Source organism: Candoia aspera, chromosome 5 (assembly GCF_035149785.1).
Source record: "Candoia aspera isolate rCanAsp1 chromosome 5, rCanAsp1.hap2, whole genome shotgun sequence".
NCBI lineage: Eukaryota > Metazoa > Chordata > Lepidosauria > Squamata > Boidae > Candoia > Candoia aspera.
In genome coordinates this window covers 83,851,511-83,866,475 of record NC_086157.1, presented here as the reverse complement: position 1 = coordinate 83,866,475, position 14,965 = coordinate 83,851,511, and the positions used below count along the sequence as shown (strand labels likewise).

The 14,965-nt window shown below is 34.0% G+C and overlaps 1 protein-coding gene across 1 annotated transcript in view; it reads left to right on the top strand.

The window, feature by feature from the left end:
• Positions 1-14,965, top strand: part of ZPLD1 (zona pellucida like domain containing 1) — a 50,103-nt gene that overhangs the window by 24,177 nt on the left and 10,961 nt on the right. The window contains exons 2-4 of the mRNA XM_063304330.1: positions 1,662-1,882; positions 4,997-5,178; positions 5,828-5,900. Coding sequence (XP_063160400.1) covers positions 1,662-1,882; positions 4,997-5,178; positions 5,828-5,900 — 476 coding nt within the window. The remainder of the gene's footprint in view (positions 1-1,661; positions 1,883-4,996; positions 5,179-5,827; positions 5,901-14,965) is intronic.

The following is a 14,965-nucleotide window of genomic DNA, read 5'->3' as shown; positions in this document are numbered from 1 at the left end:
CATATAAATAAGTGTTCTGTCCTCCATTTTACATTTCTAACATAATGAGGGATCATAATTTTATAACATTCTTTAAGGAACTGAATAAATGCGAAAGAAAATGTTTTGTCGCATTAGTCTAATCTTAAGATGTAGGAAATATATTTGATATTTTTAAGACCCTTAACCATTCATTTGTTAAAATGGGATATACCAACTCTATTCCAGAATTCTGCAAATAGATAATATCCACATTAGTGCTATATTTTATTTTATTTTTTAAAAAAATGTGAACTTCTGTTATCCAAAACATATTTCAATAGGGACAATAATTTAGAAATTGTGAAATCCAGATATTGTTAATTGAATATACTGCCATTCACAATTTTAGGCTTTCCAAATTCCTTTTGTAATAACTAAATGGTTTAAAAACTTGTTTTACAATAAGCTGATCTAAAATATTAATACCCATATTTGCTTATGACTTCCATAAAAACAAAACAAATTTACTTGGAATTTTAAAACAAAGATTGCCTCAAAATTTGTTATATGAATGAGAGTCAAAACTGCTTATTTTCTTTTCAAAGAAAATTAAAGGACAAGTGGCTTTAGGGAAAATTTCAATTATATTTTCCTGTACCTTTTCTGATTATCCACAACATTTCTTAAGTGTCAGAGTAAAGCTTTTACAGCTGTACAACAGTTACTTGTGTGTGTGTGTATGTGTGTGTGTGTCTATCTGTCTATCTGTCTATCTATCTCAGCTCACCTGCAACTAACTAGTAAAACAGATGTCCTAAACAAATATGGTTATGATGGATAGAATATGGGTTTCAGTATGTATGTATGATAAGTTTAAAGCACTGATTTATTTTGATTACAGTTTATAATAGTTTATAATGCAGCAGATACATTTATTATTCTGCTAAAATGTTATTAGAAAACTTTCTGCCATCTCAGCCTCCTTGATTGTGCTGACTAACATTATAACTTGTAAATTTATAACTGCTATTTGCCAAAATTAAATAAACAGGTATTCTGAATCATTAATCATCCGATTTCTTATATGGCTGCTCCATCAATTATTGCTTTCAAGTCATTTGTGTGTATGTGTGTGTGTATCAAAGCTGTGTTACGAGTCTTTCAGGCTATAAACCCCAAATTCTGGTGTTATTTAAAACTGAAATCTGGTATTTTATTCTAATTATTCTATTCCTAACTTATATCTGAGTCTGATTGCATTACAAATTTGCTATTTAGCATGGCTATTTAAAATGCACTATTATCTGCAAAATATGTGTGATACCAATATACTGCTCCACTGAAAGTTTTGGGGATAGTTGGGGTTTGTTTTCTATGGATGCTGTGGGAAAACTAATTGAATGTGTAGTGTAGAGAACACTGTGCTTCCTCCCCACCATCCAATGGGTGTACATGAAGGTAAGTCACTTTAAACTCATGTTGTTAAGATGCAGAGTGTAGCCTTTTCAGTTATGGCACAATCACATGGAATTCATTGGTAAGGGAGCTCCATTTGTTTCATATGTATTGCAATTATTTTTATTTTGCTTCTTATGTTGTCTGTGTTTTAAAACTGATTTTAAATTAGGCTTATTCTTTTAATACAAACATTTAAAAATATAAATTAACATAATCCGAGTAGTTGCCCTTTTTTATTGCAGCAGAACAAGATATCAGCGTCTACTGTGGAGTGCAGGCAATTACTATGAAGATTAATTTTTGCACTGTCCTGTTTTCTGGTTACTCTGAAACTGATTTAGCACTAAATGGGAAACATGGGGACTCTCACTGCAGGGGATTTATAAACAACAACACATTTCCAGCAGTGGTAATTTTCATAATCAATCTCAGCACTTTGGAAGCCTGTGGAAATTCTTTAATGGTAAGACAAGAATCTTTGGAAGCTCCATGCAACTGTTAGGCATCTAAAATTGTGTGAAACAGTACATCATTCAAAATGTGGGAATGATACACAAATATGAATGCTTTAAATGTAAAAATCAGTATTGTTCTCATTGATGATAGACTGCTTCATTCATCTCAAAGAAGTGTTTACTCCTGAAGGAATGCATTGTTTTGCCTTTGTGCCCTTGGTTCTAATCTATTATGGAATGCAATCATGATTTGCATGAATGTCAATTTATGAAACAACAGCAATAATAATGATACCAGAGCCTTTTTCCTGACCTGAGGAGATGAGACTTATCTATATTGCCCAGTTGGCCTGATGCCAAATTGGTAGGCAACTGTTACTGGAGGGCAGAAATGGAAAATATCACCTATTAATCTTCCAGTCACCTTCAAAGCTTATCTCTATTTATAAACATACCATTTTAATATGCAATTTAAATTTGATGTGTATATTAAATTTAGATCCCATACTTGGAGTTCACAGGTAAGGAAGAAACATTCTGGGCAATGAATATTCCCAATTCCATAAGTAAGGAATACATAAGTAAGACCTAAGTCTTCCAAGAAGAAATTATTGTCCACTCCCTCCCTTCATCCTTCCCTCCTTATGACATGTAAGATCATTTTCAAATAACTGAAAACGAGGTAGAAGCAAACATCACTATCCCTGATTGGAAATAATGTAATGAAGCTTTTACCTTCATGTAAAAATAACCTGTATATTTCTCCTTGCCCAATTACGATATATTTCTCCAGCAGTGCCTAATAGTGTAGTACTCGATATCATTTGGAAATGTGAGAGGGCATTCTCTGCTTGCTCCTCACCAAGGTTGTTAGCTACTGTGATTGTCTCCCACCAGAAATGAATATGCTGTGGCATGTAGACAAATACCTCTTTCAAAAGGGGGAAGTGAAAGTGAGAAGTAATAAATAGGGACAGTAAGGAACTAGAGGTGGAGTAGATAAGTGGATTATCTTTGTGAGAGCATCAGAGTGGTTTGATAGTAAAATAATAATAATAAAAAAGATAACAGGACCAGAAATCACAATGCCTATAGGAAATAAACACCTCAAGGCAATCCAAGGAAAAAGATGAAATGGAGAGATAAGTAACCATGATTGCTACTGGAGGTGTGTAGATGAGAAAGGAGAAATGGTAGTCGGAAATGTAGCAGAACATTGGAGGAAAGTCTGACCTGGAAGAGAAGAACTTGCAGGGGAGCCAATCTTTTCATTTCCCAAACCCCATGTTCTGCAAAATCAGTGGGATGGTCTGGAACACATCAGTATGGAACACAGAAGTGGCTGCTACAAGAAACCAGTTGAGAAGAGATTCCTGCATTCCTAGATTCCTAATTCTGACTGATGCCACTGGAAGAATGGTGAAAGCTAAGAAAGAAGAATAGTATTGCATCAACAGGAGGAGATGAATGACTGCTATCCTATGGAGAGCAACCAGCCTTAGATTTAGACACTTAGGAAAGGAGGGGGGAGAGATAATAAAACAATAAATGTTTATTGTTTAATGTTTAAATAAACATTTATTTTAATAAACATTTATTTTAATAAACATTAAATAAATGTTTAAATAAAAGAATTAAGCTTTTATAGATCACCAACCAACCAACAACAACAAAAGAAGTGTTTACACATATTAATCAAGGAGAACAGGAGAGATGAATAACTAACTGTTTGTGCTGGACCATTGACCAGTACAGAGAGAGAGTCAAGGTTAAAAGCAAAAGTCTAACCATAAGAAATTAAGATAAAAAACTAGATGTTTTGTATATAATTAAAAGACTTTTTTGGTAATAAAAGTCTTATATTCTACTTGGTTACCACCATTTCCTATAAAAGAACTTACAATAGGAGGGTGTATAGAAATTTCTCTCCCTTATTTCCTCCCTCCACATCCCCAAGGCAAGGCTACACATCATTCTGAACTCTTTCTCAAAATGAAAATAGTCTTTTGAGGACAAATAACTATTTCAGGGAACATTTTTTACATGAAAATACCGCAGGAAAAGAGTTGAACAAATTACTTAGTGAGATTCAGTGCCATTCATAGCTGTTGTTAAGAAATAAGTATAAATAGGCTTTGCTTGGCATGCCTCTTTCTTGAAACTGGTAAAATAAGAAAAGATTTAGCCATAGATAGAGAAGTTATGTTAATCTTTTTCCCTAGCAAACTCCAGATTAATCCCAAACATACAGAATCTATCTGTTGTATTTTCAGAAATAGGTTAAACACCTACAGCATACTGGTAGAGAATGATTGTGATAGAATTGGCTGGTGGTGATAAAGCCTCTCTCTACCATTCCTTATATTGGCATGGGGTGGGATAGGAAGGGCAAATAATTCTTACAGAATAGGCAGGGTTTTGGTCCAAGCTAGGCTTATCTGAAATATTCTTAAATTTTGTGAGTTGGACCAATTGTATGAATTTGCAAATGATATTGGCTAGCAACATGGCCACGTTTTTCTCACTTTCTCCTCTTGCCACTGAATACAAACATTGTCAGTTTGACTGCTTAGCAGTCCAGTCCAGTTTTGAACTTGAAAGCTACTGGAAAAATGACAGAATGTAACACAATTCCAACAGGCACTTCTGGACAGAGAGAGGGAGAGAAAGAGAGAGAGAGACAGACAGACAACTGTCCCATTTTGGCTATTGATAAAAGGAAGGAATCACCAGCTATTTTATTCAAATATTTGTAGATGTTGCTTGCCTTCTACCAAAAAGGCAAAATAAGTCCCAAGAATTTCAAAGGGAATTCCATGAAAATGTGTGTGATCAGCAGACTTTATGATTGGACCAAGATTCTGTAACAGGTCATAACATTCTGCTTATTTGCCAGAATGTTTAGTTACCTGTTTCTCTCATGATTGCAAAGAAAAGCTATAGGATGGTTGGGTAAGCCACATGAAAAATTAAGGATATAGTGCACCATGGGATCAGTCATTCAGATGACGCCATAAAGATGGTCTTAAGCAGTAAAATTCCATCTGAATTATTTTACAGATTTTTCTCCACTATAAGCTTTACCTCTCTGTAATTTCAATTTTCTTGCTTTATCCTAATAGATAACCTCAGTTCCAGGTATCAATGTATATGGCAATGCATCCACAGTCCAAATAGGTAATATTTCAGGATATATAGATACCCCAGATCCACCAACAATCATCAGCTATTTACCAGGACTTCTGTATAAATTTAGCTGTAGCTATCCTTTGGAATACCTAGTCAACAATACACAACTTGCTTCGTAAGTATAAGTATCAGATTGATGTTTAAAGAAACAACTGCTGTTTTATAAATCAAAAGTTACTATGACTGCTTTATTTGTATTATGAAACTGCTCAGGTTTTAGGGAAGTGGAAGTGGTTGTGTTCCATAAGCATACTGAATTCCCAGCATGAGACAAATGCATAAATATTGGCCCTTTCCCCTTGCATACATAAAATTGCCATCACACTTGAGAATATAGAGCAGGGGAGCAAAGAAAGAGGTCATGGGGAAAAAACAACCACTATAAAAAGAATGTGATTCCCAGGGTTTGGCTTACTGCTTGAATAGAACTAGGTCTATGTTTTGGTGAAGGATTTTGCAATAAAATTTGCTTCCAAATGCTGTTAATCACAAAACAGATATTGAGCTGCTTTGCTGCACATACACTGAACAGAACAGTTGTTGAACTATTTTACTTCACAAATGATTATTTTTTACACAACAAAATTTTAATATAGGGCTCAGAAGTAAATGGTACCATTATAAATCACTGGATGACTTTTTTTTTGTCTCTGTTTGCTAATTATTTGCTCTATGCATTGATTAGCTTATGCTCCTTGTTTTAACAACAAAAAGCAATGAATATGTGACACATTAAATAGTTTTGCTTTCTAATCTATTCATAGGTCATCAGCTGCTATCTCTGTAAGAGAGAACAATGGTACCTTTATTAGCACTTTGAATTTGCTCCTTTACAATGTAAGTAGAAAGCAATGTTCTAAATACATTTGTTCTGTTATACAATCCCTGCCCTGGGAACAAGTGAAACTCCCTATTCAATATATTTATAAAGCCATTGGGAGAGGTTATTTTTCAGCATGGGGTGAAGTATCATCAGTAAGTTGATCATACTCATTTATACAGCTTAACCCTGAGCTAAACACAAGATGTAGTTGATAACTTGTCCAAGTTCCTGGAGGCTGTTAAGGTCTAGAATGGGAAGAACAGGCTTAGGATTGTTACAAATTCCTTTCTTTATAGTTCATTAATTATTTTCCTCTTTCAAACTCCTTGCTGAGACACACATGCAGATCAACTAACCCTTATGATCAACTAACCCACCTTTATCAACTTTTTCATAATATTCAGTTGGAATGTGCCTCTCTAACTTAATTCACTCTGTATCCAGGACTCTGGAAAACTGGAGAGTTGGTCTGGATCATCTCTTTTTAGGATTAAAGAATGTTATCATATCATTCTTCTTTTTCCAAGATAAAACTGACTGAACCCCTTCAACCTTTTTTCATCCAATTAGTTTCTAGCACTTAATAATTCCTTTTGCCCTTCCCTGAACCTTTTAAAAAAGAAACTAATGCTTTAAATGTATTGTTGCCTAGAATTCGCCTCTGACCAAAGTAGAATAAAATGGAACTCACTAATCGCCATGATTTGGAAATGAAACTTACCTTGATAAAACCTAAAATTGCTTCTCTTTGATAGCCATGTCACACTGACTCATATTCAGTTTATAACCAATGAATATCCCAAGATCTTTTGCACAAGTGCTATTACCAACCAAGGTGTTATCCTTACTGGAACATTTGACTTTTATCTGATAAGTGAGCAGTTTTGGACATGTCTCTGTTAAATTTCATTCTGTTTAGAGCAATGTCTCAAAGATATGGGTTCATTTTGAGTTCTATTTCTGTCATCTTGGATATTAGCTATGCCACCCAATTTTGAAAGACCTGCAAATTTTATAAGCATTTTCTCCATATCTTTATCCAAGTCATTAATAAATGTCTGGACCAGTACAGGCCCCAGGACTGAACTTTCTGGCATTCAGCTTGATCCTGTTTCATATGAGCACTCTTTGATTGTGATTTTCAAGCCAAATATGTATCCATAATCATGCCATCCAGTCTGCACTTAATTAGTTTGCTAATCAGGATGTCATGGCATACTTTGTCAAATGCTCGCTGAAGTAAAAATAATTTATTAAGGAAAGTTACTGGATGAAAAGACAGAGAGAAAGTCAGTCTGCCAAAATAATTTAGACAGTTACCACATTGTTACCAAATTGTTGATTACCACTTTATTTGCAAAATGTTTACAGATTTACCTCTTTATGATCACTCCCATTCTCTACAATTTCTTTAAAATAACATATAGTTTGGTCTACTGGTTAAGACACCAGGCTAGAAACCAGGAGACTGTGAGTTCTAGTCCCGCCTTAGGCATGGAAGCCAGCCAGGTGACTTTGGGCCACTTACTCTCTCTCAGCCCAACTCACTCACAGGGTTGTTGTTGTGGGGAAAATTGGTGGAAGGGGTATTAGATATGTTCCCCACCTTGAGTTATTTATAAAAATAATAAAGGTGGGATTAAACAAAATCTAAAAAAAAATTCTTGTTTCTTCAGAATGTAGTTGGAATGTCTGGAGATAAAATTCATTCAAAGTATATAGAAATCCATCGCCATGTCTATCAGGCTCAGTCTTCAAGCCATCCCCTTCATCCTTCTCTTCACAAGTTCTTGGTACAGCACATACATTCTTGATGGAGAAGATTGTACCAAAATAAGAGAAGAATTACTTTCCCTATCCTTTATTACTCCTTAGCATTTTGTATTCTTCACACAGCCCCTGATACACTAGTTATTTGCTTTTGTTCTGAACATAGTCGCTGGGTATGAGATGGGTGGCAGAGAAATCTGATAGATAGATAGATAGATAGATAGATAGATAGATAGATAGATAGATAGATAGATAGATAGAGAAGCCCTTTATTCAGTTCTGAGCATCTGTTATCCTCAGCTCATTCTAAGCTCCAGCTTGCTTAACACATTTACAGTTCTGGGATACCTGTTTATACTTTTTCTTGGTGACCTGGCTTTCTTTGCATCTTTAGTGGGTCCTTTTTTGGTTTCAGTTACAGACTAGATTTTATTGAAATCAGCAGGATAAGTCAGTCTTAAATTGATTTGTTCTCATAGGAATTGCTTGTGAATAGATATTTCTGAGTAAATATTAGAAGCTTTGTAGTAGGGTTCCAATTTGTGTTCCTATTTTTTCATTAATCTTAATTATTGCTAAAATAATTTCTGGATAGATTTTTAAAAGAAAAAAAGTGGCATAATACCCAGTGTTTCCACAGAAAATAGCAATGACACCAAAATGATGATACCTGCATAATGACATCATCATGTATTTTGTGTAATTTTCCTACCCTTCCCCCCTGACACTGCTTGCCCTAAGATAGATATCACCCTTTTTTTCCTTTTTTCAGAAGGAAACATTTTATTATACATTTTTGATGCCAACCTTTTGTCAGTAAATAAACAAGACAATTATTGTTGTTGTTATAACTTAATTATCATTAAAACATGGAATCATAGTATTGTGTCTCTTATGTTTTGTTCAAATTTTAACTTCAAAAAAACAAGATCACAAAACAGTTACATGGATAGAATGAAACATACTGAACACAGGTAAAGAACATAATCCTGATAATGATGGTGATGATGATGATTAATAATAATACTCCCAATTCTGTTTGGAGTTTATAATGGAAGCATTCTGTTTAATCAGCATTAAGATTGGCCACCAGGCAACAGTAGTTCAGCTGATTCAATTATTCAGTCTGGGTGTAGGTTCCACAAGTGGAACTAAGCTGCTTCACATACCACGTTCCATTGAAGAAGAAACTTCTTTATTATCCTAACCATGTCTGGACTAATGGTCTGATTAAAAAGATATAGCCAACAAGTACTGATATAGCAAATATAATTATAACTCTTAAACTGGGGGAAGCCACCTGTGGCATTTCAGAACTATAACTCCCAATAGTGAGGAATTCTGGGAGTTGTTCTTCAGCATCATCAGGTATTTCAAAAAAGATCTACCCCTGTTATAAATCAGTGCTAATGCTATCTCTTTGTTGGTTTTTTGGCAGGGCATCGAGATAGCTAATATTCTGTATTGTTCTTGGTGGCAGCTGATACTCTCTTCTTATTAGCATGATAATTAAATGGGAATATATGTAATTGTAAAATTTTGTATTGAATAAATAGGGACATTGAAATGGAAATATGAAGAGTTTGACTGATTTTTTTTATAAGGCCAACACTAATCTTCCAAATCTTATTTTGTGTTGATTAGAATTTTTCTTTTCCATTCAAATATATAATTTAAAAATCAGCTTTCCATCTCTCAACTGGCATTTTAGTAAATTACAATTCCATTTTCAAGATTATTATTCATCTCATCATGGACCTGGTATATAATTCATACAGATGATTTAAAAGTCTGTGCTTTAGATTTGGAGTGGAATGAATGAGCTATAAATATCATAGCAGAATAATAGTAATTGTAGTTAAACAAATGTCTTGTTTTGCTGTCTGATGATAATACAGTTCTACAGATCAGATTAAAATGTGTTAGATTAAAACTATTCCTTCCTCTCTTAAAACAATATATTTACGCAATCAGAGAGAAAAGGAAAGTTTCTTAAAACTTTGAGAACAAGGAATAATGCATTTTCCTAAAGGATTTAAATAAATTATTTTTATTAAAGCTCACGAGAATCTGTTCTTAGTACTGATGACAGCCAGTACTGTTTTGCCCAATAAATATTCTATTTTGTTTTATGTTTTATGAATGTTTTTACACTCAATATGCTTTTGCAAGTAAGTTTTATACATTAACCTTGTAAATAAAATCATATGGTTAAGACAGATGTATCTTTCTAGGACGACCACAGCAGGTTGCTCCTCCACAGCTTTCGAACCAGCTTTGCTTCTTGTGATGCAGCATTCTGGAAGCTGCATTAGGGAATGGCTTCCCAATCCAAACAAGTGTGCAAATCATCTCTCTTGGGTTATTTCCACTCCTTGTAGACCAGATGGGCTGCTAAACTCCAAGACAGACCCATCTGTTAGATACATTACTCCTTTACTGTTCCAAGTATAATCCGTTTTTTTTTCTCTTCAAAAACAAAAGCCCTTAGCAAAAATGTTTTAGAGCATGTATATTGTCATTAGTAAGTAGCTTATCAGTTTATTTTTCCAGCTGACTCACAGCCCCCCAAAATTGCAGAACTGTTTTTTCTTATGCGAGTAACTCAAGAATTGACACACCCACTGACCTCCATCTATGAAAAGAACAACAATAGCACTGTTAAGCAATGTACACTACTTTAAAAAATATAATGGCTATCTTTATTCTGAATGGCACACTTCTGTTTACAGTTTAGGCATGCTATCAAAGAATTGGGATATGGTTTGTTTAGACAGGTGGAGAGGATAGAATCAATGCATATTACTATTTTGAATTTGCATAATTTCTTTTGGACAATTTATAACATAGCTTCATTTATTTATATATTGGGTTCCATTTTCTCATAGTCTAGCATGAGAAGAACACAAATGTGGTAAGTTCTTTTTGCTTTGAATAGAATGGATTGAAAGCTTCAAAATAAATAAACCATTATCCTGTCAAAGAAAGGTATCAAATTTGACAGAAATGAGTGTATGCATTTTGAACCTTTAAAATTAAATACTCCTAATAAAGTGCTTGTAACATTACCCTTTGAGAACAAAATAAGTTGAAAGTAGTCCATACTGTAGGATTGAGTTGTGCCGAATTTTAAATAGATAGTTGAGATTATTTTAAATAAAGTGAAGGGATGCTGATAAAGAATTAGTCTGCCAGCTCATTAATGCTTTGGAAATGGGTGAAGGACTGTAGCAGAAGTTTAAAGGAGAAATGTGCTAGCCAGGTAAGTCCATTATGGAACCATTTAGTGCAAGAGAGTTGGGTGACAAGAAACTCATTGTTAAGGAAATAGTAAAATAAAGATCTCTCTTCACTTGTCAGATCATTGCACTGCCCAAGTTGTAGTGAATGGGGGACAGAGGGCTACCAATGGCTGTCTGACTGCAAAGATCAGTGCAGAAGCATTGTTCACTGAATCCAATATCCGTTCTCTACTCATTTCCTTTATGCAACAAAGTGTTTTATGGAAATCACAAAAGTCATTCCATTTTGATCATACTCCCTTGTTGTCATCTTTGTGACATTCCTAATAAATAGATTGTGATATGATCTTCAGAGAGACACAAACTGGAACAGAGCAGATTCAGACCAATCTGTCCTGGATGGTGTGTGTTTATTCATTATCCCACTCTGACTCATAATCAGAGGTACATCAACTATAATGTAGCTCCCTAAGCAATAATCTATCCAAAGCATTCTGAAAAAGAATGTGTAGCACTTTTGGCTACTCTTCTACTCTTAACTTTCCCCTGCTCAAATGAAAAGTCTGTAAGGAAAGTAAAAATCATTACAGTGCATCAAACAGTGCACTTCACCGCCCTGCAAAAATGTGGTTACAGTTTCTTGTCAATGTTCCTTTTTCCACATTGCGAGGTTAGGGGTGAAAATCCAGATTTGGCAGGACAGCTTCTCTTCATCTTCATATCTGGACTAAAATAAATGCTGATGGTATATTAAAACTAGCTGAAATTTGTCAGAGCTGATACTTGACACTGAATTTGTGGATTATCTTTGCAAAATAAAATCGACATTCTGCTCAAGTAGAAGGTTGCAGCATTGGACTAATTCCTTTTGTGATGTTGGTGCTCCTGGTGAATTCATACATATGTATAAATCTACCATTGGATTTATTAGGATTACTTGGTGAACAAGAAATGCTTTTGAGAAAGGGTCAAGATCCTACTCTGTGAGGAGCATAATTAATTAAGCATGAATAAGAAATATACTAATTTCCATGCATTAAAATTTAATATACTCTAGTGCTGTGCTGTGTTTGCTTAATGAATTGAGGTACAATTTCCCACCATTGCCTCTGAGTGACTTAAGTACTCCTAAGGAAGGGTGCATTCTGAGATTAATAAAATGCAAAACGATTGCTTTACTCACTTCATTATCCCTACATTTTTGACAACAATCTAAATTAATAAATGCACATACTATTATAAATGTATCTTGACATTTCCAGACATGACAATTTAATCAAAAAATGTAAAAGGAACATAGGAAATAAAACAGAGTTGGAAGAAGAACTCATTACAAGGAGATAATAGTAAGTTAAAGTAATGCCCCTGGAGCTAAAAAAAAACTGGCAGCCAGCAACTTGAATTCATGACAGAATTCAGAAGAACAAGCTGCTTTGGGAAGGCATACAACTTAAAACAGGACTTCATCTATATCTTTTATATCAAGTGCCTTAAAAAGTACATCTTAGTAAAATTATCAGTAATTCAATCCAAGTGATATTTTAAATGCTCTACAGGCTACTACAGTTCTTCAAATACATACATTTCTTTTTATCTGCACAGCATTCTTATATAACCTTGTAATGCCCCAGCCATAAACTAAAGCTACCACGTTTTGATACCCCCCTATGATAGCAGGGATTTCACCTAAACTAGGAACTCCAGATTGTTAACAGATGTTTTCACCATGTAATTGGGATATTGATAGTTGCTGTCTATTGAGTCTGTAAGCTAAGCATTATCTATAGATATTTTAATTTTATGAATTTTATTGTATTAAACTAATTAAACTAAATGTACACTCATACAACAGAATTCATGAAATAATACAGCTTTAAACTTAATCATCACAATAACACTTAATAAGGAAGAAAATAAAAAATGGGGACCCTCTGGTAAATTATGCTATAACCATTTTTTAAAATCATATTCATCTTCTTTTACTCTTTGTTGGGGAAAAAAACCCCTGCTAATTCAATTGTAGACAAGTAACACATAACAATCCATTAAGCAAGCCAGGCAGGTGTCTCTTTTTCCGGTATTGTAGGAGCCAACCCTAACCCTATCCCTAAAAAGCCCATTGTTCTTGATACTTTGATAGAGTCAATATTGGGGATATTGCCAAGAAGAATATATGTCTCTGTATCAAACAGTGATTGGTCCAAAGATGAATTAACAATCTTACTGATTTCACCCAAAATGTGATAATAGGGCAAGCTGTAACCAATTCCTATTATAAATTCTCTAAGGCAACTACATAAACACACCTCATTTTAAGATAATAGGAAACTAATTTCACATTGTTTAAAGCATTTACTAAAGTCCATTGTTTTACTAACATAACTTTTCAGAGCTGTTTAAATAGTAAGGAACAGATTACTAAATTAAGAGTTTCAGTTTTTTCCTTCAAAATCTCTAACTGCTATGGAACTTCAAAAGCAACAAAAAACATCTGGATCAAATATATAGAATAGCAAATATTTAAGTTGAACAACTAAGAAGTAATCTGAGCTAAATCAAATTAATTCTTTAATTCTGCAAAAGTTTTAAAAATTGTTACTTCAGAACTGAGTTGCACCTAAGTAATGAAACTGTGACAGCCTCAGTTAATCCCAAAGACAGATTTAGGTGTTGTCATAGTATAAGCTTTTCATGGGAAATGGGTCAAAATTATATCTCTGTCCCAATATTTCCCATATATAATATGTCTTGATGTATTCAGTAATCCCACCAAAATAGGGTATCCAATTCAGGGTACAGGTACCCAGGATTTCAGTGGGGTTGGATAATAACTCTTAAGTTGAGCCAAAATAATTCTGAAATTCATTATTCCAGCTAGTAACTAAAGCTAGTATATAGAGGACCAAATCCAGCTTTTACAAAATAATTGTAATGTATATAATAAAATTCTTGCAAGACATCCTTCCCAAAGAAATTAATTCAGAGTCCTATATATTTATTGAAAATACTGTGATAGGATAAATATGAGAAGACCTCTCAAAGTGTGAATCAACCTTGGACTTAAGCATTTGTACCTTCAAATATTCAAAGGAGTCCTAGATAGACCATCTAACTAGGTCATATTTCATTTGATTCAAAATGGGATAACTTCAAATTCACCAGTTGAGAAGGATTCCTAGATATTGTTACACCAAAATAAAGGACATAGAGATGATTTGCAGCATTTGGGGAGGTTGATATAACAGAACCAAATATTTGGAAAAATATGTGAAGTTGCAGTCTTATACACTCTTATCTGGTAATGTCCTATTGAATTCAATAGGCCTTTGTTTTGAGTCATCATGTATAAGGCTGCATTGTAAGTGTAATTTATTTACTTATTTACTTGTTTTAGAAAATGAGATGCTACCCAATCTTATCTTAAGGCTTACAACATCTAGAATTCAATTTAGCTCTAGTGTAACAGTTCAAATTATCAAAACCAAGTATTAAACATGTACTTAATAAGATTTAAAAATCTATATTTGTCTGCTTTGTCTTGAATCCCAATGAAGTTTCAGTACAAGAGTTTTGACAGAAATTGGTTTGTATATTGGCAAAATGCATGGATTACAGAAGTAAAACTGTTCTTACTGTCTCAATATCTTTTTGATATTAAGGAGGTCTCTAGGCAATTCCTTAAAAAAACACTGCTAAACTGAAGAGACAGATTATTTGCATGTTAATGCATTTTACAGCTTGGTTTATGGATTCTATGTGACACTTTTTAACCATTCACACAGCCTGGTTAGTATTTGATTTAGTTCCTTTACAAACAGTCTGGTGCCACTTGCACTTGCCACAAAGTTTTCTAGAAGATATGATCTCTATATATCTTGACATCCTTTCTATTATCTACAACATTATCAAGTGCAGTTCACTGTAAGTGCATTTGGTCATATTGAATTATGTCAGAGCAATTGTGCCCAATACACAATGTAAATCAGTGGAAGGCAAAGCTATTTGTTTGCACAAGTTCCATTCCTTTTAAAATTATTGCAACAAATGAGAAAATCATAAAGGATTTG